General features: G+C 50.1%; 1 protein-coding gene across 11 annotated transcripts in view; it reads left to right on the forward strand.

Annotated features, from left to right (window-relative positions):
• The window catches only part of PLEKHG4 (pleckstrin homology and RhoGEF domain containing G4), a 94,243-nt gene that overhangs the window by 21,801 nt on the left and 56,817 nt on the right, over nucleotides 1–15,625 (forward strand). For 10 of the 11 annotated variants that reach the window (XR_014589135.1, XM_083851944.1, XM_083851947.1 and 7 more), the window contains exons 3-4: nucleotides 5,794–7,951; nucleotides 13,105–13,320. Coding sequence is in view for 10 of the 11 variants with exons in the window: in XM_083851944.1 (XP_083708070.1) it covers nucleotides 5,794–7,951; nucleotides 13,105–13,320 (2,374 nt within the window). In the remaining variant the exon portion in view is untranslated. Of the gene's footprint in view, nucleotides 1–552; nucleotides 611–5,793; nucleotides 7,952–13,104; nucleotides 13,321–15,625 lie in introns of those variants that run through there. The other variant, XM_083851943.1, reaches the window with a different exon arrangement.

A 15,625-nucleotide genomic window follows, 5' to 3' on the forward strand; every position in this document is an offset into this window, starting at 1 on the left:
GGAGCTGGGACTGGGTCGTCCCACACGGGCACACAAGCTTTGTGTATGCGGATTTTGGGGAGCTGCTTTTGTTAGAACAGGGATTATTCCCTAGGTGTATGTACAGCTGCTGTTTCTAACGCGATGATGCATAGCGTGGTGTTCCCTGTAAAGAAACAGGAGATTTTTGGTTTGTATCAACCAGTAATTACTGCAGGACGGTTCACGGCTTTCCTCTGCCTGCCTCCCTCACAGGGTCGTTGGGCAGGGAGAATGGTGCCGTGCCCCCTTCGTCCTCGTTCCTCGGGGATGGAGGAGCTGGTGGCAGGGCTGGGGCCAGCAGTGGGAGTGGGGCTGGGGCTGGCCGTGGAGCCCTCGGCTGCCACACGCCACAGCCTCCCTCACGGCGAGGCCATGTGGGGCTCGGGTGGTGGTGGTGGTGGTGGTGGGTGGGCGGGCCTCGGGCTGCCCAACAGCCAATGGGAGGACAGCTGAGGCCGCGGCAGCCAATAGGAGCGCGGCGCTGCCTTGATGGGCATGGTGGTGGGGCGGGAGCGGGAGGCCCTGGGGCGGGAGGGTTGAGGCGAGGCTGTGAGGGCGGCGGGGCCTGAGGGGCCGTGGGGCAGGAGAGGTGAGGGCTCAGGGTGGGCTGTGAGGGCTCAGGGGGCCGCAGGGACCCCCAGGCTGCCCAGCATGGGGCTGGTGGGGCGGTGGGGCTGCCTGTGGTGAGGGGCCGCGCAGGGCGGGCTGAGCCTGGCACCGCTCCTCAGCACGGGGCACCGGGAGCTTTGCTGAGGAGGCAGAGTGTGGGCAGCGCAGCCGGGCGCCTCGAGCCTTTCCTCCTCGCTTGCGAGCCTCCCTGGCCCTGACTCACGATTTCGTATTTCAGAGCTGGCAGTACAGGGAGAGCGAGGGAAACTCTAGGTACCTTGTGCTGCCTTTAGAGCTGGGCCCTTCATATTTCCCTTAGAAGTCTGCTTCTTTGAATTTTTATTACTGAAAGTTATTTCTCGCTTCTTGTGGACCTGTTCTCCCCAAAACTCCGTGCTGTTTGAACTCACAGGGCCGTTTCTTACTACTTGTTCTTTAAAAGTTCTGTCTGCCTTTTAGAGTGTAAACAAAAGCAGTGTTTCCTCCTTAGTTTTCATTTAGCGTGTCCATGTGAGCTTTGCCTAAGCACACTAAAGGGCAAAAAAATAACTGCTGCCTGAACGGCTGCTGCAGGAAATACTGCGAGAGCTGGATCTTTTTCTCAGTGACAGAAATGTGAGTGGCTTCATGAAATATTAGATATGTTCATGGGCTCCTGGTGGGCATAACAAACCCAGCAGTGTGTGACCCTAGGGGCTGGGGAGGTGAGGGTGTGCAGGGCAATGCCAAAGGGCTGGTCCCTGCTTAGGAACCACGTTTTGTTATGGGCCTTCAGATGATGACCTGGGATAAACGGACTGTTTGCAGCCCAGCTGTCCCATGGCCCTAGGACCTGTGTGACACCTTTGTCATTGGTGACCAGCTCTTTCCTAAAAGGCAGCCTTCTCTTTCTAAAAGGCAGTACAGAGTCAGGTCCTGGCACTCCTCTGCCCAGCCTGGTTTGGCTCTGGCAGTGGACACGAGATGAGCAAGTACTTGAGCCTCAAAGTGAAATGTTAAAACAACCGAAATAAGCCTCTTCACATTATCTTCTCTTTGAAGGTGCTTTTCGGAGCAGGAGCAACATGAGGATGCGCCACTTCTAAAGCTCTAAGCCTCTGAAACGTGTAGTCAATGGAAGGATTTACATTCCTGCTTGGGTGTTAATCTAGCTCTTGCTGCATGTTAGGTGGTAGCTTTGCAGGTTTGTCAGGAAGTTCGGAGAGAACTTCAGCATTTTGGTTTTGGTGATTATTGCTGAGATTTCTTCCACTTGTTTGTCAGTAGGCATACAGGTCAGCTTAGCAGTGGGGTTGTCACATTTCTTAATGGGCAAAGGGCCCCCAAATAGGTTACTTTGCATCCGGGTTTTAACAGAAACTCTATGTGTCTGGTAGGTGCAGATGGGATCCAGCTTTATGTTCATGCTGCCAATGATGGTGTCTTTTGCTTTTCACGTGTATAAACTATTTGTAATAGTTTGAGAACTGATCTTCTTTTTGTCTGCCACTCCTCCACAGATGGCGTTAACATACCTGTTAGGAAACATTCTGATGGCAGAAGGGTTGATGTGGTGCAGTCTGCAAATCCGTAGTCTCTTCTGGAAAACTGCGATTTTTTTTTTTTTTTGCTTAAAAATCTGATGAGCAAAACACTTGGCTTAGGCACTTCTGTAAGAGAGAGAAGCTCGTTGGCTGAGGTGCTGTGCAAATCTTGAGCTTGATGGAAAAGTGAGTGAATTATGTACGGCCTGAGAATTTCTGAAGCCAGCAGCAAGTTCTGGAAACTGTCTGTTGTTAGGTTGGCTGGATTCAACCATGCTGTATAAGAAAGGGACTGGTGGAGATACCTGTCCTGGACATCAGAAGGCATGAGGATGTAGGACTGCAAAGCTCAGCTCCACTTGATTTGGAGGGACGTACAGGCAAACTGTGTTAGGTTGTAGGGTTTTTATTCAAATTAATTTAATAGAGAAAAGAAAGGGAGGCAGATCTGCTTTGTGTTTAAAGTTAGAATATAAAGCGAATATTAACACCATCCTCCAAACTAAACCAAGTCTTATTTTGGTTTTTATTTTGTAGTAATATAGTACGTGGGTACAACAATAGGACAGTTGGTTGCACTGAGAGAACAGAGGTAAAGCTGCCATGACTGAAATGGATCCAGATATGAGTAAGTTGAAGAAAAAGGTCTGACTGATCTCCTTCCTGGAATATGGAAGAAGTTAGCACATAAAGCTTAGAACAGGGATTTTTATTGAATCTATTAAGGCAGGGCTAGTAACAAAGCACAGAGAACAAGATGAGCATGCAACAGCAGCAGTCACTGAGCGCTGAAGGAATTAACTGACCCTTTAAAAATCGGATAACATTTTTTCATGTGGTTTGTTCCATGGCAGGTAGCGTAAGACTAGCCTTTTCCATAAAACAGCCTCTGTCTAGAGAGAAAAGTTTGGTTGTTTAATCTCTTCCTTAAAGGATTTATTATGGAGTCATCTGGAAAATTAATTACTGTGTCAAAGGGTTGGAGGTTTATGCAAGCATTGCAAGATGGGCAGCAAACTGGTGAAAGGAAGGTTGTGTGTACTGCAGTGAAAGCTGAGTTGGAGGCAGGAGTCATGAGACGCATATTAAGGCTCATCCATGACCTTGGCATAAAAAGTAAGAGTATGGAGATGACAAATTTGTGATGAAACAAGTCTGGGAGAAATGAGCAATAACAGAAGGAGGAGGATAAATGTGTTACACAAGATGAGGTCTGAAACTCCGTGCTGAAGTTTTTATAATGGTAGAGTCAGAGGGCAGGCACGCACCTCGACAAAGCCAGGGACAGAATTCCTATTGTGATCTGGGGTTTGTCAGTTTGGAAAGAAAAACCAGCAGGTGGCTGGGTTACCGAAGGGGCATGATGGGAGGACGAGCTTGAGCTTAGCTTTAAGGAGCGAAATGCTTCTAGCCCAGTTGGGAAGTGTTGCTGCCATTATACCTGGCGTTTTGCAAGGCTTTGCACAATTAAAAAGTGGAACAAAGAAGTGTTAAAACGGCATCACCAAGGAGGCGCTTCAGGCAGGCCTAAGAGATGATCAAGGGAGACGTGTTAAGGTGATGTGACATTGCTTAATAATTTTAAGCGATGAGAATTCATCAGGGGAACAAGCTCCAGGGATGAGGAGGAGGAATTACCAAATCTGAAGAGTTGAGCAGGTGCAGTGAGGATAAGAAACCCGTCTGGCTGAAGGTAAAGCCTGATGAGCATAGGAAGTAAATTGATGCCATTACCTATTGTTTTGACGTGTGTGAGGATCTATCCCAGAAGTTGCTTCCAGTTCTGTGGCTTCTCTGCTGTATGGCAAATTATTTGAATTGAGGTATTTCTCTTTCATCTGTCTGGCCTGCGGAATACAGCATTTTTATAAATAGCTTCCTTTGTCAAGACTTCCATGTGACCATGTAAGAGGCACAAGATAAAATGTCTGAAGTCAGTGCTGCCAATACTAACATCGATGGGTTTCTAGGTGTCAGCTTTCTCATTTAAGTATCGCATCCCATACGGGGGAGTCCTTTCTAAAACCTTCTCATGTCAGAGAACGATGAAATTAATCATGGAACTGAGAATGAATGATTGCTTATGTCATGGCTTGATTTAAGGCCTACTTTACCCCAAAGGAATCAAGTTCAAAGCAGTAATTTTATTTTTTGAAGTTGTGATAAAGCTGTAAATAATTGAGTCAAGTCAGTTCAGCCATGAACCTGCAGTTCTTTTACTTGGTTGGGAATTGTCTGACATGTGTCTTGCTTGATGTTCAGAGACCTTACTTTTATTTAAAAGAAAAAAACAGTGGTGGGCCATAGGCTGCCCTGAGTGCTGCTGTGTTTGGGAACGAGGAAGGATTTCTAGGAAGCTGGAAGAGTATTAGTACTGGGCCCGTGTTTAAGAGTAAATGGGACGTTGGCCAACCTGTTGCGGGTCTAGGGAATTAATGGAATGCCTATAACAGGACTTTTAAATGTAAAGGTAGAGGAAATGCTAACAAGAAACATCCAAAACATGACTATAAATTAGAAAACATAACCGGGCAGGTACGTGCCTTGCAGGCACCTGCAGAGATTGCCTCTTAGCTCTTTGGTAACAAAAATATTGAAGTGCTAACCTGAACCAAAATAGTGATTGATTTTAAAATCTGAAGATGATTCAGTTTCTGGTGGGAGTTCTTAGGAGTGAAAAACATTACTGACATGAAGCGGTACCTGGATGACGAGGAAGGCAGGTGCAAAACGTGTGTCAAATGGACGGGTAGGAGGAACAGACAACATAGCTGAGAGTCCTGGGGTCAGCAACACCGCCGGGAAGCAGCAGGTGCAGGATTGCGCAGCTCAGCTTTGCAAAATAACCACATCAAGGGTTATCGGGTAGGATGAGGGAAATTGCTCTTTGTATGGGAACTGATCTGGGCGTGAAGACTTCTGGCGGTAAACTGGACACAATTCCAGCTGCCGATGGGACTTGCTGCCCTCCTCGTCATCCTGGTCTGCTTTGTCATTTGCTGCCTCCTGTCTCCTGCTTCGTCTTACCGGTCTCTTTCCGTGCCCGGGGGGTTGCAGCTTGGTTTCCAGCGTACCTGGTGCAACCTGGAGCCCGCTGGGGATGCGCTGGGGATGGTGCAGGCTGTTGGTCCACCTTCTCTGGGAAGGCTGCAGACGGCTTTCAGTTGAGGACATAAGTTTTTCCATTTGTTGTAAGCAGGCTGCTGTCAGCCTGCCTTTCTGTAACAGCACGTGGTTAGGGGTGCTCTGTGGCCTCATTTTTCACTTTCTCAGTGTATCCAGTCAGTTCTTAATGAGTCAGAAATGAGGTAAAGAAGGGGTTTCGTGGGCTTGAGCACCGGGAGGTGAGAACTCCTGACCTCTCTACCATGGGGTTCTCTGTGCTGTGAAATAAGGCTGGCGCTTCTGGCAGGTGGTTGGTCCTTATTCAGCTGATGATTTGTCTTGGTAGCTTCTCTTGTTCTGTTTTTTAAGGAGAAGACCTCCCCAAGGAAAACACGTGTACAATTGCCAAAGACCCTAAATTCAGCTATGCTATTGCTGCAGCAGGGCTGTACAAGAGAAGCGTGAGCTCTCCTGTCCAAAAGCCTGGGCTGAGATCTGTTCCTGATGCTGACAACGCTTTCTCTTTTCTCCGTAGGTTCAGTACTGTGGCTTGCTGTTTCGCCATGAGGGCTGGCCCCTGTGCATTCACGAGAAGATTGTAGTCCAGCTAGCTTCCATCGACTGGCGGATCTTGAAGCCTGGTGACTTCTACCTGCAGGTGGTTCCCTATCTGAAGAAGTCTCCACGGATTGTGTTGAAATGTTTGGCGAAGGACAAGCATAATGTAGAAGAAGTTGTGATTCCAGAAGTCTCCTATACCTCTATTTTCACTCTGGAATGGTTGAGTACTATCAATGGAGAGCGGATGGGTATAGCACTGGAAAATTGTTTACTAACCACTGACGATAAGATATTTCGTGTTCCCTGGGATAATGTGGTTAATCCTGAATTTATAAACAAACCGAAAGTAATTGAAAATAATATCATCACTCCAGAAATAGCAGAGGAACCTTCAGCTTTGTGCCTCCCTATGGACCATGCTGAGTGCAGCTCACCAGACCTAGAATCTCAGTATCTACAGGAACCAAGTCCAAATAGAGACAACCTGGTTAGCAGCCCAGCTCCACAGTCAAGCGAAACTCTTGTTAATGGTGTGTGTACAAATCCTGTGCCTGAAGAGGACTTGAAAAGTGACATTGAAGGGGAGTACGTTGAGCTTGCAGAAGTTTCACTGCCCTGCTTTGGGCCACAGACAGGCTCTTTAACCCAGTCAGTGTCTTTAAGTTACCTGACTCAGCCCAGGACACGAGTGAATGCATCTAAAGGCAAGCACAGGTTTATTGTCATCCAAGACAGCACCTACTCCAAGAACTTAATTCAGCCAGCACTTATGCAAAAGGAGCGCTGTCAGATGGACGCTCTGAGGACTTCTGCAGAAGTTCTCAAAAATGTAATTCCTTTGGAAAGCAACAGGATGATGGCCCATGAGGAACTGTCTCCAGAAGGTCAGCTGGTGTCAGGTGGCCCTGGAAGCATGGGGAACAGCCCTCCTGCGGCTGCGTCTCCTGCCTGTGGTGCAGAAGATTCCTCCCCTGGAGAGCAGGAGGCCTGCAGCGAGCACTCGATCGATTGGCGATACGCCCTGTGCAGCTACAGTGACGTGTGTGCTGGAGATGGTGCCAGCTCTAAAGCACAGATGACTGGTTCTACTGGAAATATGCAAGTGGAAGGCGATGGTTCTAGCAGAAATCCTGGTGTTGATGTATTGGAGCACAGCCCAGAGACAAATCTAGATGCTGCTGCTGAACAGGGGATTCAGAAGGGACGTGGAGAAGCACTGGCAGAGAGTCAAAGTGAGGTGACACAGATGGATCCCTCTTCTGTGTCTGTCCCGGGGCCTTTGGGACCACACTGCCCGCTGAAGGAAGATCCTGGTGTTTCTTGCCAGAGTGTTGGTGAAAGCGTTGCACCGGTCCAGGCCGCTGCGTTGCCTGTTGTGCCTGAGAGTTCGGATGGAGGTGTGGAGAGAGGCTCTTCTTCAGGGAACGTGACAGATGGAGCGGCAGTCCGTGCTTGCTGCGGTGAGCAGGAAGAGAATATGAGTTCTCCCTTAAATCCTCCAGAACAGATGGACGAAGGAGAAGTAGATGAAGTAGAGCTGGGAAGAAGAGAAGGCCCCGAGGAAGTCAAAGAGATTGAACAAACGCTGGCTGTAAACGGGAATCAGACCGGCCATAGCTACTGCTCTGTCAGAGCTCCTGCGGGTGGACTCCTGTCAGATGGTAAAGAGCAAGAGCTCTCTGTTTGTCAGCATAAGAAAGGTGAAGAAGCCGTGCTACTCCCAGCTGCTCTGTCAGCAGAGAGTGAGGAGATGGCAGGGCAGTTAGATACCAGTGACCCTTCGATGGGTCTTGAGGCACAAGCAGAAGGCTCAAGTCAATTCAAAGCCCTCAGGTCCGGAGAGAGGCACGAGGAACGACAAAGACGGGCAGAAAACCAAGGCCATGGAAGTGAAGCGAGCTCTGTGCTGAACCCAGAGTGCGTTGCAGCACAGGACTTGCAGGGAGGGGAGGAGAACCAGGGAAGTTTTTGTGGTGGGGAAAAGTCAAAGACTGGAGCCTTAAAAACACTGGAATCCATTAAGGAGGAGCTGGAGGTTGGACCATCGTCCTCGGGGCCTGCTGAGGGGAACGCGGAGCCCCCTGCACTGCACTCCCACCAAGAGGCAGTTTCTGGAGCACCATCTCCTAAAGGTACGGCAGCTGGGTGTTTGTGTGGTTACCTGGTTGAGAACAGGTAGAAAGCAAAGTCCTCTGGAGCTACTGCTGAAAAATACTGACTGCCTCTGGCTTAGGGGTGATAGCACAAACTGCAGGAAAGCTGTCATTTTTCATGGCTTGAAGTTACCTTTGCCTTCAGAGCTGGGTTTAAAGTAGTATTTTGTTCAACAATTGTCTGCATATTTGCGTTTTTGCAGAAGAGTTCTGGCGTAAGAGATTTTTAATTTCAGTTAATCTGATTGCTGGTAACCTCCACCCGTTACATTCATCGCGTGCAAGTTACGGATGCGCTCTATAGGTGTGCGTGAGAACAGACTGGCCAGCTGTCCGGGTCTGTCCTGGCTGAGCACTGCCTGTATGAAGGCAGCTGTGGCGAAAGGAAGGAGCAGGGGATGGCCCAGTGAGGTACTAGCTACAGGACATGACATGAGATCAAAACATTTACATGCTGGCAGCTGGTGCAAGAGGCGAACTGCAGAGCTGAGGGATTCCCCACCATCTCCTTCCCTCTCTCCGTTCCCCTCCAGCATGCTTCTACCACCTTGGTTATCTTTCAAGTAGGAGCTGTTTAACTTGAGTGGGAGAGCTAATATTAATTTTTCAGGTGGGAACACAAAGGCACAGAGAAATTCAGGTCAAACGGTAGGTTTAAGCAAGTATTGCTCAGACTTCTCGATGCCTGGGTTTCCGTGCTGGAGCTGTGGCCATACAGAAGACATTAAACTGTCGGTCTGGGTCTCTGCCTCTTGCAGCAGGCTGCGGACAGCGCGCGGCCTCTCCGACACGCTGCTGGCTTTGCCTGGCTCTGCTGAGTCTGGAAGCTGTAGCTAGCTAGATATGCAGATCGCATCGAGAAGCGCGCGCGGCGGGGGCGGGTGAAACATGCCATTCCAGTTCAGCAGCTCTCATCGCCGGGACCCCTGGCTAGGAAAATTACCCGGCGTGAAATATCAGAGCGAGGACGCTCGAAAGGGTTGGAGATGTGCAGCTGCACATCGCTAGGGCATGTCCGACCCTGCGGAGGGACGGGCTGAGAGCTGCTGTTCTCGGGACGTGTGGCCAGCCTCTGCTCGCAGCGCGGGGATAGCAGTCTGCCTCGCCACTGCGGCACCCCCTCTTGGGCTGCACAGTTATTAGCTTGTCTGGTGTCCACAAGTCCCATTTTATCTGAGGGCTTAGTGGGACCTCCTAATGGAGGAGCTAAAGCCTCCGTTGGTTAATAGGAAGCTTTGCTTTACACCTACGCCACGTATGTTAATTCTGCAATTAGGCAGGCCCGCTGTTGCCGAGCGCTTCTGATACTTCTGCGGTGACGAGGGTTGCTGCTCTGTGGGGTGGAGGGGTCAGCTCAAAAGTTTCTGTTCACAAAGAGTGCGTCTGTCTGAGCGTCCAAAACCATGAGCAGCTATAAGAGGTCACGCTGCCCACCCGCAGCTCCTGGGGGATGTGTGCCAGTAAATGGGCGTGCTGCGGGATCCAGCCCCCTTGAATGAAGCGTTCTGCGCCGCCCCACAGCAGGTACGGGGTGATGGCACTTCTGACCGAGCCGAAGCTGGCTTGGACTTCGTGCTTGCACAGGACTGGGCCTCAGAAAACCTTGGCGGTGTGGAGGGCAGGCTGTATGCTTCCCCTGTGGCTCCAGTGGCTGCTTGTTCTGCGTTCCCATCTCTTCTGCCTAAAATTAGCCAAGTCCAGCTGGTGGATGAGATAATAAGTGCGATGTTCTCGCTGCTCCGTAGGACAAGTCTTGGCTGCTGCTGTGGATTTCAGCAGTGCCGGACCCCTCCTGGGCATGTGTGGAGCTTGTTTTTAGTGAAAGACAATTTAAATGTTTCTGGGGATTTGGCTGAAATAAGTGATGTGCTTGTGGCCTGATTCTGATGATGTCAAGCTGTGGCATTGCCATGAAAAAGACTTATCTGAATCTGTACAACAAAAGAAAAAACCTAAATGATTAGAAACTCCCCAAACAACTGTGTAAGGCGTAGGGCAGCTGGGCAGCTGAAGTATCCGTTAGCACTGGGAGTATTTCTTCTTACAGTCCCAGCTACGGTATTTAAGTTTAATCTATTCAATTACACTAGATTACTTTGAGATCCAAACAAGTTATTCATCTCCCTTTATCTAGCCCCTTTAAACCCTCAGAGACATCACAATAAGATAATTTGGAGATAAAATTACAAAGTGAAGCAGACGTCCCGGGCTTGGTCCTACAAAAGCACTTTCCTCTCACAGCCGCTCAGTCTGTGGGCGCGTTGAGTCCTCGGTAACCGGCTCGTGTCGGGGTCCTTTCGCTGCTGTGACTGCAGACTGTGCTTATCTCGCCCCGACTATAAATAACAACCAGGCCCGTTCCTAAGTGTCACTGGCCCCGTTCAGACCCCAGCTCACACCTCGCTGGCAGTGGGCAGCCGCACGGTTTGTCCTCTGGGGGGTCTTTGTCAGCTCGTGCATTAAAGCAGACGCTGGCGATCATATCAGAAAACACTTTCAGAACTGGGGCATCCGAGTTTGCTGCGTCTGCAGATTTCTCCCGATCCCTCAACTCTCTCCCCTTCCTCCCACTCCTGTTCACAACCTGAGCTTATTTTCTGCACAAATGTGGCCTGGCTTAGAAAGCTTTTGAGGCAAACGTGACCCATTTTGAGTCGGTGGCTTAAACTTTGCGCTGGTTCCATGTACAGAATATCTGGCTGCTGGTTTTCCCTAAGGACTGGCTTTAAACGAAAGTGAATTTTGAAACTTTGCAGCTCAGGAAAAGAAATCCTGTATTTAGGGGTGGAAAATAACTTGATATTCAAGAAATTGGCTGAAAAGCCACGCTGGGGCATACTCAGCAGCACCTGCTGGGGCGTTTCAGTCCCGCTCCATGTTCCTACGTGGTGTTAGCGTAGATGATATGGGCGCCGGGGCAGTTTGCAGGAAAAATGCTAATGTCTCTTTGAAATGCACACAAGCAAATCATCCTCTACCGCTTCCTTAACCTCAGGGAAAGGTGGAACCTGCAAACACGGCAAATTCAGATGTCCCAGTTCTCAATTTGCTTTTTGATGTAATCCTCCGCATTCTACAATTTCCGCTTGAGCAAGTGCCTCCGCCCCGGATCGCAAGGAGCGCGCGGTGAGCTTGGGCCTGCTCCGGGACAGGTGGGGTCTGCAGCTCCCCCTGCGCCCCAGGGGCCGTGTCTGGTGGGCTGAACAAAAGCCCTCTGGGTTCGGGGAGCTGCTGCTTGCTTCCAAGAAGGGCTCTGAGGCAGGGCTGCCCCGTGCAGTTGTGTCTTTCCCTTGCCTGCTGTGGTTCCTTCAATGCAGCCGTGCTCCCTTTCTTGTCTTCGAGTGTCACCCTTCGGTTCTCTTTGCAGGCTTTCTGCATTTAATGCAAATTCCTTGGCTACAAATGGCCTGTGAGCTTGCTGCCGGGCCGTACGGCTCCCTGAGATGTTCTCCCCCAGTCAGCCGGCCCTTAACGTGAAACATTCGGGGCGTGATTTACTTGCCTTGGTGCTACCCCAGCCACGGCGGATCTGCGCCCCTCTGAAACACCACCAAAGGAAGGTCTGGAAGCGTTGTCCAAAGCAAGTGAGCTCTCGCATTACAGGAAAACTGAGGCTGAGGTGGTGTCAGGAGCAGAACTGAGCCCTGATGCGTCCCGGAGCGGCGCAGAGGCCTGGAGCCATCAGCCCAGCTTACGTGGCCAAACGCAGCAGGCGCCAGGCTGGGTCCCGGGGGTGCTCCCTGAGAGGGCCATTACCGGGGCTCTGCAGCGAGCCCTCGTGGCTCTGGGGCACAGCCCTGGAGCCCCTCCTGGCTTCCCCCCACGCTGGGTATTTTTGCACAGCGAGCCACGCTGCTTGGGGCGCTTCTCTTACCCACTTTAGCAATTTTGGAAGCAGCTGGGGCTGAGCCTCAACCTGTAAATCTCCTCCGCTGCTAAAACTTGTATTGAAAGCCACTTCAAGGACTGCTTTGTTCCTCGTCCTGCTCTTTAATGAAGTATTGGAATCTGTTGGTAAATAAACTGAGTCAAGTGTCAGCATTGTTGATGCAGCAGGAAGGTAGGATGGTTTAAGTCAATTTTACATAGCAATTAAAACGTGTGACTTCATAGCAAGCACATAAATACGCCACTCTTTTATTTCCGTAAAGAGAGGTTGGTTTTTGTTGGGAGATATCGAAGTGTCATGATTTGCAGTGAAATGTAGCATTTTTTCTCCAGTATATCTCTCTGCCAAAGAGTGGGATGGCCTGGCTGTGGACCTCAGATCCCAAAGACATATTGCTGGTTTTTAATTCTTAGAATGCCGGGAAATGGGGAATAATACTTCTTCCGTAGTAGGTAGACGACAACTTCTCTCCATCTGCCTTTCCATGAAAATTGAAACCCAAAATGAGGGGAAAGCTGGCATTACTTTGTGCGTAGTAATTAAGATTAACTTTGGAATCAGATGAGTGTGATAAGTTGTTTTCAGAGCTGAAGTGTCAGGGATAGGAAGCATTTTCTCCAGTCCCCGAACCGAGCTCCTGGGGCTAGTCGTTCCCTTCTTCAGGGCTTAAAATAGGTTTTTGCCTTTCACATTATCTGTTAATTAAAAAACCCTGGGAGAGCCGAACGAGGTCTCTTTGCTGGCTAATTCCCAGCTGATTTGTCAGCCTTGAGTTGGCTTTGCCTTTTCAAGAAGTAATCTGCAAGTGGTGTCGGGGGAGTCGCTCTGCTCTGATGGAGCAGCTCTCCCTGGCAGAAGCTGGCTTATCGCTTCGGTGTGCTCGAGCTGCTGGAGCCCAGCCAGGGGCTCGCACTGCTCCAGACTTCGGGGCTGCCAGCAGACACGTACTGCTCGGTACGGTACCTTTAGAAGCGGGTTTGAGTACAAGAATCTTGATCTGAAGCGAGTTTTATAACTTGCAAACTTGATGATAAACTGCTCCTTTTTTTTTTTTTTCTGGAATCGCCATAGCGTTCGTGTTACAACTGGTTTTGGAGCAGGCGTGCTGCTGGCACGAGGACTGGAGGAGCTGCGGGGCGCTGGGGCTGGGGGCACGTCCCTCCCTCCCTCCCCAGTCGGGGATTTACCTGGGCCCTTTTGGGTGGAGCTGTGCTTTAGCTTCTGCCTGCTGCTTGTCTTCCAGGGATGGTGCTGGAAGGGGCAGAGACGGTAAAAGAAGCGACTGGGACGGCCGTGTCGAAGCCAGCGGGTAAGGTCTGCGCCCCGGAGGACACCTCAACGGCTGCTGTTCCCCCCAAATCCCCGGCTTCTGGGGCTGCCTGGGGTGGCCGGCCTGCACCTTCCATAGTCAAGGATGTGAACCCAGAGGTGCTGAGGAGCGGAGTTGCCTGCCTGCCAGGTGAGTAGCCGAGCCACAGCGCGTCTGGGCAGTGGGGCTGTGGCAGGGCAGAGGAGCCGTGCCGTGTTTTCAGGGCTGCAGTCCGGTGCCAGTCCCGCTCCTTTCACCCCGAGCCTCTCCAGAAGCAACGCGTTCAGAATTCTCTAAAGTTTCTGAATGGGAAGGGCAGGAAGTAGAACTTCCCTCCCGTGAAAGTCACGTTAACTTGCTCCAAAGAGTCTTAAAATGTGAACAAAGCGTGCGTGAGTCAGAAGTGCCGGATCTGTGGGCTCATACCACTGGTTCAAAACGAGGAGAGTGAGGATGCAGCTAATGATGGGCTGGTGGGCCTGACATCAGACCCGGTCAAAACAATGGGAACTTGATTCACTCGGTAGATAATTAAAGGATGAGAGTGTCGAAGATGCTGTTTGACAGTGCTCTTGTAAAACCAGTTTTATTCTTGGTAATTAGAAGTTTGGTTGATTAAACGTAGCTGCCAAGGTAGAATAGATTTCTACAATACATTTGATTTCATGACGCATAGCGTTGAAAGGAATATCCCGATGCAGTGTGGATGAGCAACATGTGGGATGAACGATAGCGTAGCTAAATAGCAGATGACAAAACTAGCTATCAAGGGAGGACTTCCCAGAATTGTTCTGCTGAGATCAGTGGTAGGTCAAACATTATTCACTGTTTGTATCTGATATGGCAGCAGATATCAAATTGCTGCGGATAAAACTTCTTCTGGATGGGACAAATATTGGCAGAGCAGTAAACAGAGCCGAGGCTGTTGGACAGAGCAGCCAGGATCGCTTGGAGCGCACGGCCCAAACAAGAAGTCTTTGTGTTTAACTAAACATTAATTTAAACAGAGGAAGTGAGACCTACCTCTCCAGTGAGAAACAACCGTTTGGCAGCATCTGCTTCAGCACCCCTGTGGGTTTGCTTCCCTCTTGTCCGGCGTGGTTCAGGGAGAGAGCTGCATTCGGGCAGCTCGGGAGGCACTCGTGACTTGAAAATTGCCCCAAGAGAGGAGAAGAGGCCAGGCAGAGCTGTGCAGCATGGGGACGCTGGGAAGGAGAGCAGAAAGGCAGCACAGTGGCGCTCCCCCTTGGTGCTGGGGCTGCAAGACCAATTTTGACCCCAGATGTTTAAAGGGGAGGGGAGGACTAGTCCGGTTAAGATTGGTTCTGCTTCTGCCTGCTTGGTGATGCCTCCCAAATAGCTCAGGTTGTTCTGATGTCCAGAGGTGGCACAGCAGAGGGAGGCAGCACTTTATTGCAGCTGAAGGGAAGCCCCATGGTGAGAGGCCGGAAGGTTTGTTAATCTCATAAGGGGATTGAGGATCAGGTGAAAAAACCGCCTTTGTGTCAGAAGGAGAAAAGGGAAATAGGACTTCTCCAGTCTTCTGGGCAGTGGTGAGATGAGAAACCAGGTGTAGGGCTTGCAGTACCTGCAAGCACGTAATTTAGCATGGTAGGTAAGTAGGTCTGCTATTCAGGTTGGACACTTCCATGGTGTGTGTGCCAGCCAAAAAATTCTGGGGTTCACAGCGGAACCCGTGGCCGTTGCCGCAGAAGAAGCCTGCCTGCGTGATGTGCTGCTCCGCCGTTGTGCTGCATGGGAGGAATCTGTGACAAACGTGAAGTCAGATGCCTTCAGGTGCGGGGTGAAGTGATGTGCGTTTGAAGTGCGTGGAAGAAGTGAGGTTTGGGCTTGTTGCCGACTCCGAGGGAGCTTTGGTCTAAGGGAGGAGTGACGTTCTCTCTGGGAGCTGTACGTGCCGGCTCTCCCTGAGGACTGCCCACTGAAATCCAAAAGGAGACACCCGAGGGAACGCGTGCATCACTCAGTTAAATGCTACATGTTAGACGTCGGTAATGATATGATAATTACATTAGAAAGGATAGATTTTACGACAAGCAGAGAATAAGGAGTAATTAATAGACTAGGAGGTGATGGAATTAGTAAGAAATTTTCCTTTCAGGAGTTTCATTCTGGTATTCTGCTCTTGAATCATCTGGTTATGTCACTGTCAGAGACCTAGCCCTGGTGGCTGTTGCTTTTTTGACCTAGTCAGGTAACTTCCTAGGCTCCTGTGTGCTAATTAGAGGTTTAATCGAGTTCTGGTGATGCCCAGCCTCCCTGAGGGACACAAGAGGATGCTTCAGTGCAAGGAGGTTTTTACTGAGACTGGTTATCACGCCATTATGCCTGTAACTGACTGCTTTGCTTTTTTAATTTGCTGATGAACCCCTTAGCTCAGGAAGCAAGGCGTAAGCTTTTTCTAATTCCTCTCCAGTTCTGATAATGCAGCATT

The sequence above is a fragment of the Anser anser genome (assembly GCF_964211835.1).
Source record: "Anser anser genome assembly, chromosome: 11".
Lineage (NCBI taxonomy): Eukaryota > Metazoa > Chordata > Aves > Anseriformes > Anatidae > Anser > Anser anser.